This window comes from Stegastes partitus, unplaced genomic scaffold, assembly GCF_000690725.1.
Source record: "Stegastes partitus isolate 25-593 unplaced genomic scaffold, Stegastes_partitus-1.0.2 Scaffold1277, whole genome shotgun sequence".
NCBI classification, from domain to species: Eukaryota; Metazoa; Chordata; class Actinopteri; family Pomacentridae; genus Stegastes; species Stegastes partitus.
The window spans coordinates 2,445-21,078 of NW_007579008.1; the positions used below are offsets into that span (position 1 = coordinate 2,445).

General features: G+C 40.3%; 1 protein-coding gene across 1 annotated transcript; it reads left to right on the top strand.

The window, feature by feature from the left end:
* The first annotated feature begins 1,184 nt into the window (after positions 1-1,184).
* Positions 1,185-13,637, top strand: ndor1 (NADPH dependent diflavin oxidoreductase 1). Its single transcript, XM_008298063.1, has 15 exons — positions 1,185-1,277; positions 2,465-2,604; positions 4,858-4,935; positions 5,312-5,409; positions 5,492-5,590; positions 6,261-6,362; positions 6,503-6,706; positions 7,120-7,247; positions 9,051-9,262; positions 9,688-9,795; positions 9,885-9,999; positions 10,216-10,362; positions 10,473-10,591; positions 12,012-12,106; positions 12,486-13,637. Exons 2-15 carry the CDS (start codon positions 2,470-2,472, stop codon positions 12,628-12,630), a joined length of 1,785 nt encoding a protein of 594 aa, XP_008296285.1. The 5' UTR covers positions 1,185-1,277; positions 2,465-2,469; the 3' UTR covers positions 12,631-13,637.
* The last annotated feature ends 4,997 nt before the right edge of the window (positions 13,638-18,634 follow it).

Sequence of the window (18,634 nt, forward strand, 5' to 3'; positions counted from 1 at the left end):
CTTTCAGCTGAGCGACATTTGCTACTTATATTCATCCTCTGTCTGAATGACATTAAGACTGTAACCACTGCATTACTTTCCTCAAGGAAAGTTTAGTGTCACCCTCTTTACTTGGATAATGGCCAGTCTTTTCTGTCTCAAAAATGGAGTCACCCCTGTACCAGCAAGTCTTCACCAACTATACATTGTATTCAGAATCAGCTTTAAGGTAATTTATTTGTTTATAAAGTTGTGCATGGGTTGGTATTTATAACTTTTCTACTCTTCCTCCAATCCTCTTACATCCTCACTACAGCTGCTGCTAACTGTTCCATCATCAAGACCAGCTGGTGAGGGAAGATTGTGCCTTTGTAGCTTTCCTCTATAGTATATCTATAATATAATATTTTAGTGCTTTATTTAAATTTAATTTAGGAATTCATTTTACAAGTTCTTCTTTGCCTTGTTTTTCATAATTTAAAAAAAAAATGTATTTCAAGTTTATTCCTATTTCCGACTTGTCTTTTGTTCTAAAAATGTAGTGTTATATGTGATGATTCAGCACTCTTTGTCCACTGATGAAGTACAGAAGGCCATGAAAAATAGAGTGCACAGAACTTGGAAAAAAAGTAACCAAGCCCGCACCGCATACCTGGGTGCATGAAGAGCGTGCTCAGCAGGTGTTAGCAGAGGAGACATCTTTTGTATGCCTGTGTAAATGTTATGTTTCTTGACTCTGATGTCACTTGTTCAGACTCCATACAGTGCATGTGATTCCTTGCTGCAAGTAAAACATTGCTTTAACTTAAGAGTCGACTCTGTGTGCTGATTTGGAGCAGTTTGGACTCTACTGAAGAATTGTCCACTGAAGATTTTTCCAAACACCTTTTTGCACCTGTAACATGGACATGTTGGTCAACTCAGGTTGTTTAAAAATGGGCAACAAAAATAAACTTGATTTGATTTGAAGTTGCAATAATGAAAATACTAAATTAAAATCCAGAAAGTGCGTATTGGGTTGCAGTACTCGCTTTCTGCAGTACTCCTTAAATGTAGAAATTCTTTTTTTAAATTTGTTTGTCCGTGAACGCATTTTTTCACTCGTAGACTCGTAATATTCGATTTTCTTCTGAGGCTTTGAATGCATCGCGTCAGGGCAGGAACCAATCACAGCGCGTGTCGCTTCTGCCGTAAAGCGTAACGTTGGTGGTCAGAATGAGGAGCTGTTAGTGTCACTAAATGGAGATATTACTCAGTTTTATTACCGTTTAAAGTTGTTGTTGACGAAGACAGCTGCGGTAAGTAGCCTGGTACCTTGTGTTTTGCTGAAATGTGTCATTCATACACGAGAAAAATTCATACGAACAACAATAATTGCCCATAGTTAGGTAACCTCCTAGCGGCTAGCCACACATTAACATAGTTCATGACAGATAGCGACAGTTCACGTTGCTAAAGTTGTAGGTTAAGCAGAACAGCTGAATGCAGGAGTTTGACTATTACATTTTGTTAATTTGATTGTAATAGTTACTGTACAAGTTAATGAAATGTGTACTGGCAAACGTCAAGGCCGTTGTGCCCTGAGAAAAAGACATTTCTGACCAAAACACAGAGATGTCACAGTAAAATAACAGTTATGCGCTATAGCTGAGCCGATTGAAACCAGACACTACGCTGTCTGAAATAAAAGTGTATTCCATCACACGGCGAAGAGACCATATGCAGCACAGTAACAATGATGTGGATGTTTTACAATAATGGAAATATATCAAAATGATGCAAGCAGCACAGTCCTGCCCCCCTACCAGTGACCCAATGTGCTTTTAGCCGAACCCAAAAGGGAAGTTTAGCTAAGTTTGTTAAAGTGATACAAACTGCTGAATAATGCAAAACTAATCCAGAACCTTCAGCCATCAGAAAGAAACTAAAGGCTGGATGGACACAGTGTGATGCCTCAACTAGGTGGATGTCCTACGCAGAAACAATGATGTAAGAGTGTTACAGGTATCTATCTAATGTTATTTAGAGTGTAGGTTTTTTTTTTTGTTTTTTTTTTTTTAGAATTTTGTTAATAATTTAAAAGACTTTAGGAACCATTACAAATTTCAATCAATTGAGGGTCACCTAAAAATGTTCATTATACTGTGTATGAGTTCTTATGTACTACTGGCGGTTTTGCATGCATAAGCAAATGATACAAGTAAACGACCAAAACATGATGACTGTTAAAAAATAAATTATTAATAAACAACTAACTGTGGCATTCCAGTGTGAGTAATGGGCTCCTCCTGGCCCACCCTGTAGAAATTGTCTGCCACTGATCTCAGTAGATTCATAAGAGAGCTGTTGACTGTATTTTTCTTAGTTTCTGAAGTAACTGTCTCTGTTTTGTGGCTCTAAGGTGTTTAGTTATTCTTTTGATTTACTGTGCCAAGTCTGTGTTCTTCTGAAATAATGGTGCATTTTGTGACTGTGTTTCTTTCAGTCATCATGTCAAACCCTGCTCTGCTCGTCCTGTATGGGAGTCAGACAGGTACGGCCCAGGACACGGCGCAGAGGATCATGCGTCAGGCGCAGAGAAGGCGGATGCAAGTTCAAGTGCTGCCTTTAGATAGCTACAATGTGGTGAGTGTGGAGTTACTGTGTTTTATTTTTTATTTGTTTTTACAGCTGGTTCAGTTTGTCAAAACTCTTCACACAGCAGAGGGCAGTGTGGATTTCTGAACTGTTCTCTCAATCAGTCGCTACCAACTCCCCAGTGTATTTATAGTCAGTTTTACACATCTGACATGCTATTTTAAAAAATTGCCACATTATGTTACTTTAAATGAAAAGGCATATATCAAATCAAATCAAGTTTATTGTCATTTTGCTGCACGTACACAGTAGTACAGGCAAGATGAGAGCGTGCTTCTTCAGGATCCAACAAGTTAAAGCAATTTAAATAAAGAAGTGTTTGCATATCTGGATCAGCATTCTGACAGCTTGTGGAATGAAGCTGTTGATCAGTCTGGAGGTTCTTCCTTTAATGCTCCAGTAACGTTTGCCTGATGGTAGCAGTTCATACAGTTTGTGGAGAGGGTGTGAGGAGTCCCGGACAATGTTCAGTGCCCTGCTCCTGCAGCGACTCTGGAGAAGTTCTTGGACACAGGTGAAGGAAACTGTGATGACCCTCTCAGCTCCTCTGACTATCCTCTGCAGGGCTTTTCTGTCTGACATACTGCAGCTGGAGTACCATGTTGAGATGCAGTATGTCAGAACGCTCTCCGATACACCTCTGTAAAAAGTCCCCAGGATGCTTGTTTCAGCTTCCTCAGGAAATGTAGTCTCTGCTGGGACTGTTTGATGATTGCTGTGGTGTTCTTATGCCAGCTCAGGTCCTGCAAGATCTGCACTCCGAGGAACTTGATGTTCTCAACTCTCTCCACTGTGCAGCCGCTGATGCTGAGGGGAGCATGCTCAGGACGTGACCTTCGGAAGTTGATGATCATCTCCTTCGTTTTGTCCACGTTGAGCAGCAGATTGTTCTTGCTGCACCAACCCTCTTGGTGTTTCACTTCATCTCTGTGCATTGATTCTTTGTTTTCATGAATAAGTCCCACTGCTGTGGTATCATCAGCAAACTTGATGATCTGGATCCCCTCATGTGTGGCTGCACAGTCCTGTGATAGTAGTGTAAACAACAGTGGACTGAGTACACAGCCTTGAGGAGATCCAGTGCTCAGCGTGATGGAGTTGGAGATGTTCTTTTTGACTCGGACAGACTGGGGTCTTTTGGTCAGAAAGTCCAGGACCCAGAGACATGTGGCGATATCCAGGCCGAGTAGGAGGAGTTTCTCTATTAGTCTCTGGGGGATGATAGTATCAAACGCTGAGCTGAGGTACAGGATTCTAGCGTAGGTGTCTTTATTTTCCAGGTGGGTGATGACTGATTGCAAGGTGGTGGATATTGCATCCTCTGTGGAGCGGTTGGGACAGTAAGCGAACTGAAGGGGGTCAAGTGATGCAGGAAGGCTGGCTGTGATGTGTGGTTTGTCGAGCCGTTCAAAACACTTCATCACAATTGATGTCAGTGCAATGGGGTGATAATCATTCAGACAGGCTGTAACTGATTTCTTTAACATTGGAACTATGGTGGATGTTTTGAAGCATCTGGGGACAATGGCCTGACTGAGGGAGATGTTGAAAATGTCAGTCAGCACATCTGCCAGCTCGTCAGCGCAGACTCTGAGCACACGTCCCGGGATGTTGTCTGGTCCTGTTGTTTTTTGTGGGTTGACCCTGGCTAGGGTCCTCCGTGTGTCTGCTGCCTTGAAGGTGATAGCTGGCCTGACAGATGACGGAGAAGGACCAGCCCTCTCTCTGACTGAATCTACAATGTCAATAGTCATGAAAAGAAAGGAAACTCATTGAATGAGAAGGTGTGTCCAAAATTTTGGTCTGTACTGTATATATACTATACACTGCTTTATCCTCTTTAAGGTCACAGGACTGATTGTACTGAGATCCTGATTATAATGAGAATTCTAAGATAATTAAAAGACAATGTTGATATTATTACACATCACAATGCTGCCTGTCTTCAGTGTTCTGGTACCAGAGTTGATCCTGAGATGCATTTTGGTTGCATTCTGGATGTCAGATTGACTATTTAGCTGAGCTGCATGTCAGTGACAATAATTCACTGAATAGTAATGGAAAAGACAGAGATTTGTGGGCAAATTTTGTTTTAAAAACCCCTGAGGTATAGGAGGGAGAGGGGCTGAATCAGATCCAGGGATTGAACTGAGGTCCCGGCAGCGGTGAAAGACTGCCCTCGCCCCTAACGTGAACCACATAACCACACGGTGCACTGACATGTTTCCTCTCATTAAACAGGCCAACCTGATCTCAGAATCTCTGGTTGTCTTTGTGTGTGCCACCACTGGCCAAGGAGACCCTCCAGATAATATGAAGGTAACAGACCAGACAAACATGTCACAAAAGTCAGATAACAGAACAAAGCAGTTACTTATTGGTTTTGTGTGACGTGTCCCTTAATATACTAGTTTGTGTGGTGCAAAGATGTGCACTTTTTGTTGTTGATGTTAATGCACATTGTTCAATGATGGTAGCTTTTGTCACAATTAATAATCCTTAAACTGAAGAACAGTAATTTTGTACAGGACTAGTTCATAAACTAGAGTAGCAAGTGAGCTAACACGCTAGCCAGCCAGGTGTTTATGAAGAGGAAGAAAAGATTCAAATACAGCCATAGGCATTGTTATTAGAAAACCCATGCATGTATATATGGATGACATGTTCTTTCTTTCAATGTGTACTTTCCTCAAAGAACTTCTGGAGGTTTCTCTTCAGGAAGTCTTTACCTGCTGGCTCTCTGGGTCGACTGGACTGTGCAGTTCTGGGCCTGGGGGACTCCTCCTATCCAAAGTCAGTCCTTTCCACAATTACAGATTAAACAACGTACATTCGAAATTCTTTTTGTGAATGTATCAACTGTTTTATGCTTTAGGTTCAATTTTGTGGCCAAGAAGCTTCATAAGCGCCTTCTGCAGCTGGGTGCCAGTGTGCTGCTGCCTGTAGGGCTGGCAGATGACCAGCATGACCTGGGGTAAGAAACAAAAAGTCTGACGAGAGTAGAGTCGTTATCATCAGAATTCATTAGCTGCAAACAGGGGCTGCGGGGCTGGGGGCTATCCCAGCTATCTTAGGGCGAAGGCAGGGGACACACTGCACAGGTCGCCAGTCTATTGCAGGGCCACACTTAGAGACAGACAACCAAGCACACTCACATTCACACCTATGGACAATTTAGAAACATCAAGTGAATCACTGAATCAGATAAAAAAAATATTTCTGTCTATTTTCTATCAAAAACCTACTGACATTTTTCAAATAACAGCAGCCTCTTTTCAAATTCTGGGGAGAAAAACAACATTCATGTCATACTCACCACTTTGCTGCCTTCAGTCACTTATCAGCTCCAATCGCTAAAATAAAAAAAATAAAAAAATAAATGTTACAAAATTTTTAAGGTAACCAATATCTCAAAAGGAAGGCATCAGAGTTGTGAGTTTGACATAACTGTTGTTCTACTGATGGAATTTGCGATATAGAGATGTGCGTCATAGTAGATTTATCACTTTATAAACACAGGAGAACGGGAAAGTACATGAGGTAGGAGAACTGGAATGTTATGCAACAAATATTACTGTTCAGATTTGAAGTAGTTGACTGTGGTTTGTTGTGTTTGTCTTCTTACCTCGGTCTGTTTGACACAGGTCAGACGCTGTGATTGATCCATGGCTTACGTCGCTTTGGGAGAAAGTGTTCGCTCTGCACCCATCTTTAGCTGAAGCAACCCCACTGAGAGAGGATGAACCGTGAGTGTCCACTAAACTCAACACAACATCTCATTCTGTGGTTGCTAATTTTGATTGAAGGTTTGTTATGCTTGTGTCCTTTAAAAGGCTGTAATTAACTCCTGATCATCTTTGTGTGTTACTTGTGCATTTTGTGGCAGACTCCCTCCAACGTACGCTTTCCACTTCCTGGATGATGTGAAAGAGAAGACAGATAACAGGATCAGGATTCCTATGGAACAACCTGTCCCCTCCCAGTCCCATCCCTTTCCTGCCAGATTGGTGTCCAATAAGAGAGTGACAGAGCTTTCACACTTCCAGGATGTCAGACACATCGAGTTTGACATCACTGGATCCAACATTGAGTAAGTAATATTGAGCTCCTCCAGCTGTGGATATGATCTGACTTTAATTTAACACATCAGCCTTCTGTCTGAATGAGCACCCGAGCCCCTTTAATGAATCATGTAGAGAGACAGACATTGCATGTCGTACTCAACCTGCTGAATAATATTCTGCATACAATCTATTATGTCATAATTTTAAACTTCATGTTACAGACTTTTGAAAGCCCTCAAACAAGCCAGCTCTGATTACAGCTCTAACACTGTCGGAGCACTAAATGGAATCAAGCGTGCAGCGTGTTTTGGTGTTTTTCAGGTGCAAGACTTTTCATTCTAAAAATGCAGAGACTAATTTTTTAATATTTTGTCATCGTTTGAACACAAAAAAGCCTTCTTTGACTTGAGCCGTCATGAGCTGTGATGTTGTTGTGCAGGTTTGCTGCAGGTGATGTCGTTGTGATGTATCCTTGTAACTCACTGGAGGATGTGGAGCAATTCTGTCAGCTGCTGAGGTTAGATCCAGACGCCCAGTTCACTCTCAGGCCCACAAACAACACTGCAGGTACATGTGTGTGTCTTTCCATGTTTGTGTGGGCAAATATTTGTTTTAAACCATTGCATTGAGGATATTTCTGCACCGTAAAGACACTAATCCTAAATGCATTCCTCAGATCATTAGTGACCCAGGACTCGCTGACACCCTGTTTTTCAATTATCATCTCAGCTCCTTGGTATACCTCTAATTATGTGTTTTTACAATTAACTGGAGTCAAAATGTTAAAATTGACTGAAAGCATAAGAAATGTTGTATTTTCAAGCCTGACCTGATGATGGCAGTGTTCTCTCACTGAACCCAGTATCTCATTCCTCCAATGGTACATCCTTCATTCCTTTCCTCACCTCCTCTCCTCATGTCTTAGTCCCTCCAACCAGAGATTTAAGCGGAGGAAGCGAGGAGAAAGAAGTTGAAGCAACAGATTTTTAACAAAATTAGGGATCCTTGTCTCAGAGCCATCAGTTTAAGACAACGTCAATTAAATATGACATGTGGCACAACTGCCTCATCTGTACATTGTTTTAATATAATCTTCCACTAATCCCTGTCAGATGAGCAGTACAGTGTTCATGATAATTTACAGAGTATATTTACTTATAATTTAATTCACAGCGTGGCAGAAGGTGAAGAGAAGGTACAGATTTAATACATTTTTATTGTCTTTAATGCACACATGTGAGTCATAGCACTCAAAAGAGTTCAATACAAATACAGAGTGACGTACATAATGACACACATTTGTAACTTCTGCTTCCATCATGGTTTGTATATTCCAACTGGGTGTCACCTCTTTTATGTCATGGGTGCAGAAACAGCTTCATTGAGGAGATAGTGAAGATACACCTGTGCATCTTCTTTTACAGTTCCTCGAACAGTCTCCTCGATCCTCGAACCTCTGTCCTTGAGCTGCATGTCATTATTTAAACTGTTCTTTGTGATGGAACACAAAGACTTAGATTTCTAGGTAACAGGTCGGAGCACAGAGGAGTTGAGGAGGCTGAAATTAGTGAAATGACATGAGCCTGATGATAGAGAAGTGTGTCTGTTTAGCGTATTGTCACAGTAGCATGATGCTGCAGCACCTGGGTGTCCTTTCTTTGACATTGGAGAGTTTTGATGGCAGCAGCTGTGCAGGTGTAGATAAACCTGAGGCTGGTAAGGAGGAGGAATCATTCTATGTGGCATTTATGCATGAGAACATTTAACAGCAGGGCCAGCGCATGACAATGCCAAAGCTATGATATGCTCTCTAAATGTCCAAAATACATCCAGTTGCACCTTTAGGCTATATTCACACTGATACGGTTTTATTATAAAGTGGCATTTAAAACGAAAACAGTCTCTGTCCAAGTGAGTGTTGTAGCTCAGTTTCAGAAAAAGTCCCAGTGCATACGAATGTGGTTGTAAATGTGTGATTAGTGAGCTGACTCATTTGAGTTTGCTCAGTGTTACTGTATTAGAAGCTACAGTGGGTTGGTTTAATATGCTGTAATGTTGTGCCCTGAAAGATTTGTAAGCAACATGATTCGAATTTTAGCCCAAACTAACCTTTGTTTGGAGTTACATTTGCCTCCAGCTGATGATTTAACCCTTTTTTTTTTCTTCTTTCTTTTTTAGCTCTGGTTTGGTCTCTACCAACTCCTGAGAAAAATATCTCTTGACAAAACTTGAAAAATGTTTGTTTTGTTGATGTTTAAAATATTTTGATTTGTTTTTGTGGCTTTTTTGTTTTTCTCACATGTCCAAAATAAAAATATTCCATTCATTCATTCATTCATTCATTCATTCATTCATTCATTCAACCCCCAGTTCCAGCCAGGCTTCCTCAGCCCTGCACTGTGCGCCACCTGGTGGAGAGCTTCCTGGACATGGCCGCTGTGCCTCGCCGCTCCTTCTTCGAGCTGCTGTCTACTTTCGCCACCAACGAGCTGGAGCGGGAGAAGCTGGCCGAATTCAGCTCAGCGGCAGGACAGGACGAGCTGCACAGCTACTGCAACCGGCCCCGACGCACAGCACTGGAGGTGACGGCTCGGGCCAGGGCTGCAAGAAAACACGATATAGTCATAATCACAGCTTCCACCTATAAGCTTGTTTATGATTCTTGTCTCTGAATTTCAGCAAAGATTTTCTTAGAGGTTTTTTTTTTCTTTAGAATTTCTTTTTTTTGGAGGTATTTATGACTTTATTGATAATAGAATTGGATATAAAACCAGAAAAGGGGGAAAGGAAAGGGAATGACATGTAACAACTGCAATATGGATCTAAAATGTAAAGATCTGGAGTTAAACTGTGGACATTGCAATTATGTGGTAGCCAGGCGCCGTCCATCTGTGTGTAGTTTGTTAGTCCAAGGAGGAGTCAGACAAATCCTACACATTGAGGCTTTAAATATATGAACCTGTCTTGTCATCTACTTATTAAGTGTGTTGTTCTCTGGCTGCTGCAGGTCTTGGCAGATTTCCCCCATACCACAGCAGAACTTAAAGCGGACTATCTCCTTGATCTTTTCCCTGAGATCCAGCCTCGCTCGTTTTCCATTGCCTCCTCTCTCCAGGTAGCTCATCCTTCATAACAGCTATTTAACTGCTCTTTAAAAAAGTCATATAATACAAAGATTATTATAAAACATCCCTTCTTGCACAGGCTCATCCGAACAGGCTTCAGATCCTGGTAGCTGTGGTCCAGTACAAAACCAAGATGTATAAACCACGAAGAGGCCTCTGCTCCACTTGGCTAGCCTCTTTGGACCCTGCACAAGGTATTGAACCACATCTTCTCCTGGGAATGATTTCAAACACAGCTTTGGTCTTAATAACTCAGTACTTGTTTGTTATTTATAAAGTATCCATGTTACAAAGCAGTAGTGAAGTTTTTCCAAAATACCAACTTTATTGATTCCTCTCCAGGGAAATTCACAATATTATGCAAGTATGAAGGAATAAAAGTAAAAGTGTTTTACTAAACTGTTTTGCAGGAGAGGTGTATGTGCCTCTGTGGGTGAAGAAGGGAACTCTAAAGTTCCCTAAAGAGAAGGACACCCCAGTGATTATGGTTGGACCTGGAACAGGAGTGGCACCCTTTAGGACGGCGTTACAAGAGAGGATAGCAGAGGGAAAAACTGGTGAGATCTTTGTCTCCTTTGTTCTCTGAATGAGTTCCTTCCCTTCATGTCAAATCACTGTTCTGACATCAGACTTGTGTTGAGAACTTCCTCGTCTCTCTGCTCTTCAGCCAACGTCTTGTTCTTTGGCTGTCGCTCTGAATCCAAAGACTTCTACTTCAAGTCAGAGTGGGAGGAGATGATGAAGGCTGGACATCTGGTCCTTTTCACTGCCTTCTCTCGAGACCAGGTCAGAAACGCCGTCTGACTCCATGTTAGCAATCACAGCAAAGGACAGAAACCCTACCACAGATACGCAATACGCAAACACTATGCTGTCATGGGACTAATAACATAAACTTTAGTGCAATTAAATGAGAAATGAAAACACAAAACGAGTGCAGCTGTCATGTTCATTGTACAAAACCACTGAAAAACCAACTTACTGGACAAATTGACAGTTTGATCACAGTCCATTCACTAGTTGTTCATCTGCAGCCTGAATCCCATTCATGCCCTCCCAGCATGCATTGATGTCTCTGTTTTATTGATGCTACACTAGCAAAATCCAAAGCCAGATCATGTTAAACTATAGAAGTAAAAAATACTAATTATTCATTTATTAAAGCAATACTTCCACTTTGTTTCAACAACATTGTTGGGCGAAATGAATAATCAATTAAGTAAATGTTGGGAGATCCACTAAATGTGTGCTACCACCACTGGGCTTTGTATTCTGAACATTTTACTGCATATGCTTGTGTAAATTAAACCCAATATGTTGCATCTGTGATTGAGTCCTGGGTTGACAGAATGCATTGTTTTGTCTCAACGATACCAAAGCAGTTTTTAGTCATTTTTAGCCGGCACTGCCTGTTCCTCTCCTGGCTTATAAAAATGACCACGAATGCTACAGACTGTCGGGCTAAATGATATATTAAAAAATCATATTGCGATTATCTTACATCCATATTGCAGTTGATATGACTTACAATTGTAGGGAGAAGAGTCATATTGTTGATTTTGTTTCTGCTTAAAAAAAATGTAAAAGGGATTTTTATTTCTGTCTGCACCCAACAAGCACGTTCCTTCATGCCCGGGGAATATGATTTATACGCTGGGGTATCTCAGTAGCACCACAGTGCTTCATTTACACAATATTTTGTTACACATTTTACTATCAACAAAAAATTGCAGCTCCTGGGATTTGGATATTGCACTTGACCATATTGCAATTCAATAACATTTTGATTATGTGTTCAGCCCTCGCTGACAGCAAATTAGCTGTTGGTAATTAGCAGTAATTCCTAACGCGATGACAGAACAAAATGACACTTGACTGTTGTGTGGTTACAGTGCTGCCACCAGTGTCTGTAGATTGTTAGACGGAACTTTTATTCATTGACATTTTGAGTGGTATCATGTGTATCGAGGTCTGTAGGTACATTTTTAATGTCTTCACAATGACTCACTCAGAAAAGTTGAGACAAACCCAGTCAGGCTGCCACAGTGGCAACAATCTCTTTGATGTTCCCTACAAATCCCATGAGTCAGTACTAACACTGACCTTCAGCAGTGACTCCACATGACTGCCTGCTCTAACCAGTGCTCTGGCTGTGGCTGCAGCTTAGTGTTTAGAAATGAAACTAGCTGCATGTGTGTTTGTTCAGGAGGAAAAGGTGTACGTACAGCACCGTGTGAGGGAGAGTGCGGAGCTCCTGTGGGACCTGGTTGCCAAAAAAAGTGCCTGTTTTTACATCGCTGGGTAAGGCACAGAAACTTCTACTTAACTTCTTCCATATTCAAATCATTGTTCTAGTTTGAGATCCCATCCATTCCTACATCATATCACCAAGGGGTGTGTACGTGTATGTATGCAGGATGAGAAAAGTTATTGAAACACTACATGTCTTTGTTCACCTATGTGCTTTGCATGCATGCTGTGATTCACACTGCAGCATTTTTTCGCAAGGTGGGTGTGAGACCCTGCACTGCTGAGTTACAGTTACTGTAGCATTTTAATGCACGATAGCACAAAGCTTTTTATGTTAGTTGGTGTGCTTATATTCATTATGAAGCCCCTAAGGAGGTGTCACACCACACAGCTGCGAACAAACCCTGTCGACCTTTGTGTTTCCATGCAGCAATGCTAAACAGATGCCAGCCAGCGTGTGTGACGCTCTGAAAGAGGTGTTCCAGCAGGAGGGAGGCGTGTCCGCAGAGGAGGCTGAGCAGATGCTGGTGGCCATGGAGAGGACGGGCCGATTTCAGAGCGAGACCTGGTCCTGATCACGTGGGCTCGGCCTGGTTCACCTTCAACTGCACGAGACCGCTGCTGCTGTGGAGCCATGCATCAGCCAACGTCAGCATATTCAGTTGTGGATTTGTCACCTTTTTGCCATTGCACATGTGATTTAATAACACAAACCTCTAAAATCCTCTTTCTATCTGTTTGGAGCGTTCAGATGCATGTTTTAGCCTTTAGGTATGTTTCCACTGCAGGAACTTTCATCTGGGAACAGAAACTTGTTTTACTCACAAAAAGTTCCTTGTCAGATGCTGAACGCCACCGAGTAGTCAAGTACCCTGGTCACCATGGTTACACACCAGCATTTTAAAAACCTGATTCAAAAGGAGGTTTTACTCGTTTGTGGTTGATAATAAGTTCAGTTTTTACATCTTTGCAGAGAACCTTTTGCGGTTGTACTGCTGTTCTGCAGTTTAGACTGACAGTAACTCTGTGCAGGCAAAAAAAAGTTGGACTGTTTTGTTACATATATCAACATACAATAGTTTTCTTGTGCAGTGCTGCTGGCTGTAACAGGACATTTGCATTCATGATGTCATTTTAAAATCAAGAAATAAAACTACTCACTGTATAATCAACTCTCTTGACCTTTGAATCCATTGAACGTCTTCGTCTAGGTTGCTCTTTGAAATAGATCGTATAGAGTGTGAAAACATCTATGCAGTGGTAAGTTATTTTTTCAGATGCTTTTAATTTTAACTGAACAAGACTATAATATTTGTAATCTGGAAAAGAAAACTGTATTTATTGCACTTACTAGGCATTATAATCACATAGTCTGTCGACCTGCCAGACTTCCCAGCAGAACATTCAAAATGTAATGCATAATTATGTGAACTGTATTATCATAAAGTACTGCAATGACTGAATCCTAAACTTAAGGAATATGTTAACTTGACATCCAGTAAAATGGACCAATGGTGCTGCAGTACACAGTGTGACAGATATAATTGTGGTAAATGCCATAATAAACCATCTAAACTCAAAACTCCTCGAGGCTGCTGAGAGAATTTACTCTTGTTTTTTGGTTTCACCACTTGCTTATTTAAAATGTCCAATAGTTTAGCTAAGATTGATCTATGGTGTGTCTGAAAGTTTCCAAAATATGTGGACAGGATCCAGAGAACCAATAATAGGGTCATAGGCACCCAGACTCATTGAGCGAAGGCTGGCCTGTGTGGTCCAATCCCACAGTAGAGCTACTGGGTCATTCTATTTCAAATCAGACTTTTAAAACAGTTTCTGCTCAACCAACTCTGACAAAACTTTTTATAGCATAAAATGTGATATTCATAGATGTAACTTTGTAACTTCAGCTTGATACATTAAATACTTTGAGGTTGTTTTTTTTTTTTTAATTACCCATCTACACATTTTTGCCGTGCTTTTTTGGATTTAAACATTTGAGGCTATGTTTGAACAACATCTTAGGAACTATTAAAGAAATAAGCCAGAAGTCTTCATTGTTGCTGTTCTTCATGTCAGTAATTCAGCAATATTGGACAATTTGACCGAATAATTTCTGATCATGGGTGAGCAAAATATAAAAAAAAAATTTTTTAAGTCATAATGATAAAATGCCATCTACGAGCACATTGTAGCAGAAGAATAATCATCCGGAAGTCAACTGGTGATATTTGATATTTTCTAAATGTTATGTTATCGCATGTCACAGTAATGCAAAATAAAACATACACAATCAGAATACTTTTTAATACGAAAGACTTGGTCACAAAAATGAAAAAACTTTGTTCATTTCACCTTAATAACTTATTAAGTAGGTGGGATTAAGCATGCATTAATTGTACGACTACAAGAAAGCAATTAAAGTACATACACTGAGGGGAGACCGACAGTTTCATTGGCTGACTGGCATCTCATTGGTCAGAGAATTTCTACAGGATTTTTTCACAAAGATCTGAGGGCAGGAATCTAAATCTGAGCAGAAAGGCAGGGAAGGGGAAAAAAAACTGCATTGAAGCAGAAGATAATTAAGCAGCAACAGTAATTGTAAATGTAGAGAAACAGTTTTAGATTTGTGTTGATTGGGCTGTTGGAAAGAGTGAGGACAGGGTTAATGCAGGAAAGCGTTAAAAATTCTGAATGTAAACCAAAGAAATAGTGTTCTCAATCTGATAGGAAAATAACTCCATAGTTGGTGACAATGACTTTTGAGCCTGTGAAAGTAAAGACTGTACCTAAACAGTTAATGCAATATTTTAGTTGAACTAATTGAATTAAAGCTGAAAAACTGTATTGATTGCCTCATTTCAAATCCACTGAAGTAGTCTACTGAGGATAAATTATTAAAAGTGTGTCACTGTCCAAAAACTTTTGGATTCAACTGTAGGTTTTGTTCCAGATGTTATGTTTGCCAAGTTATTTCTCTGCTCTGACACTTCTGAACTTGAAATTTCTTGTAATTTTCTTACTGTGTTCATCATTTCTGTGTATTTTCCCTCAGAACTACCAAACTGTGGTTTTCATGTTGTGTTCTGCATTAAAGCCTGATTACAGTGGAAACAACAAACACATCTTACTCTCTTTAGGGTGTCTCAGAGCTGCATGATGAATTTTCCTCATGGATGTGAGGGAATAATGTGATAATATGGAGGTCTGTTTACAGTTTCCACAGCAGGGGGGACAACAGTTGAGCCTCTGTGGCTGATCAATAACTCTGTCAACACCCTGACTTCATTATAACACTGAATAGGATGCGTCAGCAGCTGAAGAGGGGGCGTCTGCAGCTCTTGGACTCTCACACAAAGTCTCAGATCAGTTTTTCTTGGCGTTCTTTCAAAAGCTCACAGCATTTTATTTTTTTTTAAAGTGAAGATGAAGCTTTTTGTTTTCCAGGCGACAGCGGAGATCCCTGTGTTTGAAGTGTTTCTGTGTGTAAGTGTGTCTGTTCCCCCGGAGAGCCTGAAGAAAGGTCTTACATCGTTGATGATGCAAAAGGCTTCTTGGAAATCCGGTCGCAGACAAAACTCTGCTTCAGAACATGAGAAAATACTGACACTGTCAGAGCTGAGCTGACCTTTAACGATGAGCTGGCAGAGAACTTTCTACTACGTATCTTTTGATACTTTTACAAATTACATACTTGCTCCAGAGTGTTGCGTCAAAGTCCCAAGTTAAGTGCCAAGATCCGAGTATAAAGTCCCAAATTATGTCTTAAATCTTGACTATAACGTCTGAAATTACGTCCCAAGTTTTCTCTCTAAAGTCTGAAGTTTAGTTCCAGGTTTTGAAATGGAAGACTCAGGTTAAGTCTTAAGTCTTGACTTTAAAGTGACAAGTCTTAATATAAAGTCCCAAATTTAATATAAAATCCCAAACTCAACAATTTCCTTGAGGTTTGCACCAAAGGGATCAATAAAGTTATATTCTATTCTATTCTACTGTATGCAAGGTAAGTCTTAAGTTTGACTCTAAAGTGATATGTCCCAAGTCTTAACTATAAAGTCCCAGGTCTTAATATGAAGTCCCAAGTCCCAAATCTTGGCATTAAAGGCTCAAGTTAAGTCCCAAGTCTTGACTATAAAGTCCCAAGTCTTGACTATAAAGTCCCAAGTCTTGACTATAAAGTCCCAAGTCTTGACACTAAAGTCTCAAGTTAAGTCCCAAGTCTTGACACTAAAGGCTCAAGGTAAGTCATAACCCTATTAAGGACTTTCATGTTGCCATATGTAGATGGTCTTTTGGGGTCCACTGGACCCCAAGAAAGAATATGTGCAAAATATTTGTTGGTATTCATGATAGACTTTTATACTATGTTAAATACATTTTCTGACAAGTTGATGTATTTTTGGTTCCAAATGCATGAAAAATGTCCCTCTTTATGTATATATATAAATCCTCAAAAAATAAAAACAATACCTGTCACCTAAACCAAATGGCCTGGGGTCCAGAAGAGCCCAGAAGTCCCAAATAGGGTTAAGTATGTTCCAATTCTTGCCTATAAAGTTCCAAAATCAGGTGACAAGAATGGACTCTAACGTCCCAAGATAAATCCTAAGTTTTGAATAGGAAGTCACCAGTTAAGGCCTAACTCTTGGCGCTAAAGGTAAATCACAAATTTTGACTTCTAAGTCCTAAATTGCGTACCACGTCTTGTGTCTGTAGTCTCAAGGTAAGTCTCAAACCATGACACTGAAGGCTCAGGTTTAGTTTTAAGTCTTGACTTCGAAGTTAAGTCCCAAGTCTTGAACATGCTTCTAGTAATGGGTGTGTTACAAATACAAAGTTGAGCTTTAAACAGCGCCAGTGGTAACCCTACTGTTTGTGCTTCGGTCTACAACACTCGACAAATCCTCCGTCGTCTCCTCATCATCTCCAGGTCGGTCATTATTTTATTTCTTTGACTGATGTGATGCAACATTTTAGTTTACTGTGTGAATCAGACACAACTACCATTGTTCGGGTTTAAGCCACAGAGCTCCAGCCATTGTCTCTCTGTGACATACATGTACACAGTCAGTAAATAACAGGATATATTGCCTCATTAGAGATGATTTTACCCCACATCTTGTTCATGTTTCAGCAGTATCCTCTTGGACCGACCTCTAGAACTCAACCAGCCTTATTACATTCAAGTTTTTATGCTGCAAATCACTTGCTATAGCATGTGCATTTGTTTTCTGTTTGTGTCTTATTTTGCTGCCGACAGCTTTCTGAAAGCTCCCTGGTTGGGTGAAAGTGAAGAATAAAGTAAATAAAGCGTGGAGGGGGGGTGGGGGGTGGGGTTGCCTCCTGGAAGTTACCCCCATGCTGGTTTGTGCTGCATTCTCATGAAGTGGAAGTGAAACTGCAGCCAGACAGCTGCAGATCTCTGCCAGCTCTGAGCCCACTGAGGCCGATTACACAACCAGCCGGAGCGTCTCATCCGCAGCGAAGGACTGAGCGTGTGTTCTCCTAACAAAAGCACAGAGGCTGTATTCACCGACATCTCCTGGTTCCAATTTACAGCGAGCTGCGAGGGGGTCTTTCCTCCAACTGTTGTCTTTCTGTGGCTGGATTGCACAATATCCAGCTTTTACTGTACAAACAAGTTGGTGATCCATCTCTGCATCTTTAACCATCATCGACGTCTGGCATGAAAAATAATACCTGAAAACCTTCTAGGACACCATAGAACGTGGAAGGATTGGGAAACAAGAGGCCTCATCCTGCAGAGGAACAAGACCCCAAGACTGAAATTTTCTCTCTTCATAAGCATTTTATGTCTCTTTGTAGCCATTTTGTGTATCTGTAGTCATTTTATGCCTTGTTGTAGTCACTGTTTGTCTCTTTGTAGTCACATTATGCCTATTTTTAGCCACTTTTTGTCACTTCATACTCACTTTTAGTGTCTTTGTTGTCATTTTTTGTCTTTTCATTGTCACATTGTGTCTCTTTGTAGTACTTTTTGGTTTTTGTGATCAGTTTCTGTCTGTTTGTAGTCATGTTTATGCTCTCCATAGTCACTTTGTGTCAATTTATAGTAACTTTTTGTCTCTTTGTAGTCTATTTCTTCTTTATATATTCTTTATAATCATTTTTTGTCCGTTTATTATCACTTTGTGTCTTTTTAGATTTACTTTTTAATCTCTTTTAAGTCACTTTCTTTCTTTTTGTCGTCACTTTATGTCTCTCTATGACTATATATTGTGTTTCTTTGGAATAGCTTTGTGTCGCTCTGTAGTCAGTTTGTGTGTCTTTGTAGCTGCTACGTGTTTCTAAATAGCAATTTTGTGTCTCTTTGTCATCACTTTGGTATTTTTTTAGTAGCTTATGTGTCTCTTTTCAAACAGTTTGAACTATTTGTGGCTGTTTTTTATTTGTTTGTTTGTTATTATTATTATTATTATTATTATTATTATTACTATTGTTATTATTACTACTACTATTGTTGTTGTTGTTACTATTGTTGAGGTTGTGTTGATGTTGTTGCTGGTGCAGCAATTTCCCTGAGGTTTTCACCAAAGGGATCAATAAAGTTCTATT

Coding starts and splice junctions, on each gene's coding strand:
- ndor1 (XM_008298063.1), top strand. CDS start 2,470: ATGTCAAACCCTGCTCTGCTCGTCCTGTATGGGAGTCAGACAGGTACG. Junction 10,363..10,472: donor GATAGCAGAGGGAAAAACTG/GTGAGATCTTTG, acceptor TCTGCTCTTCAG/CCAACGTCTTGTTCTTTGGC. Junction 10,592..12,011: donor CTGCCTTCTCTCGAGACCAG/GTCAGAAACGCC, acceptor GTGTTTGTTCAG/GAGGAAAAGGTGTACGTACA.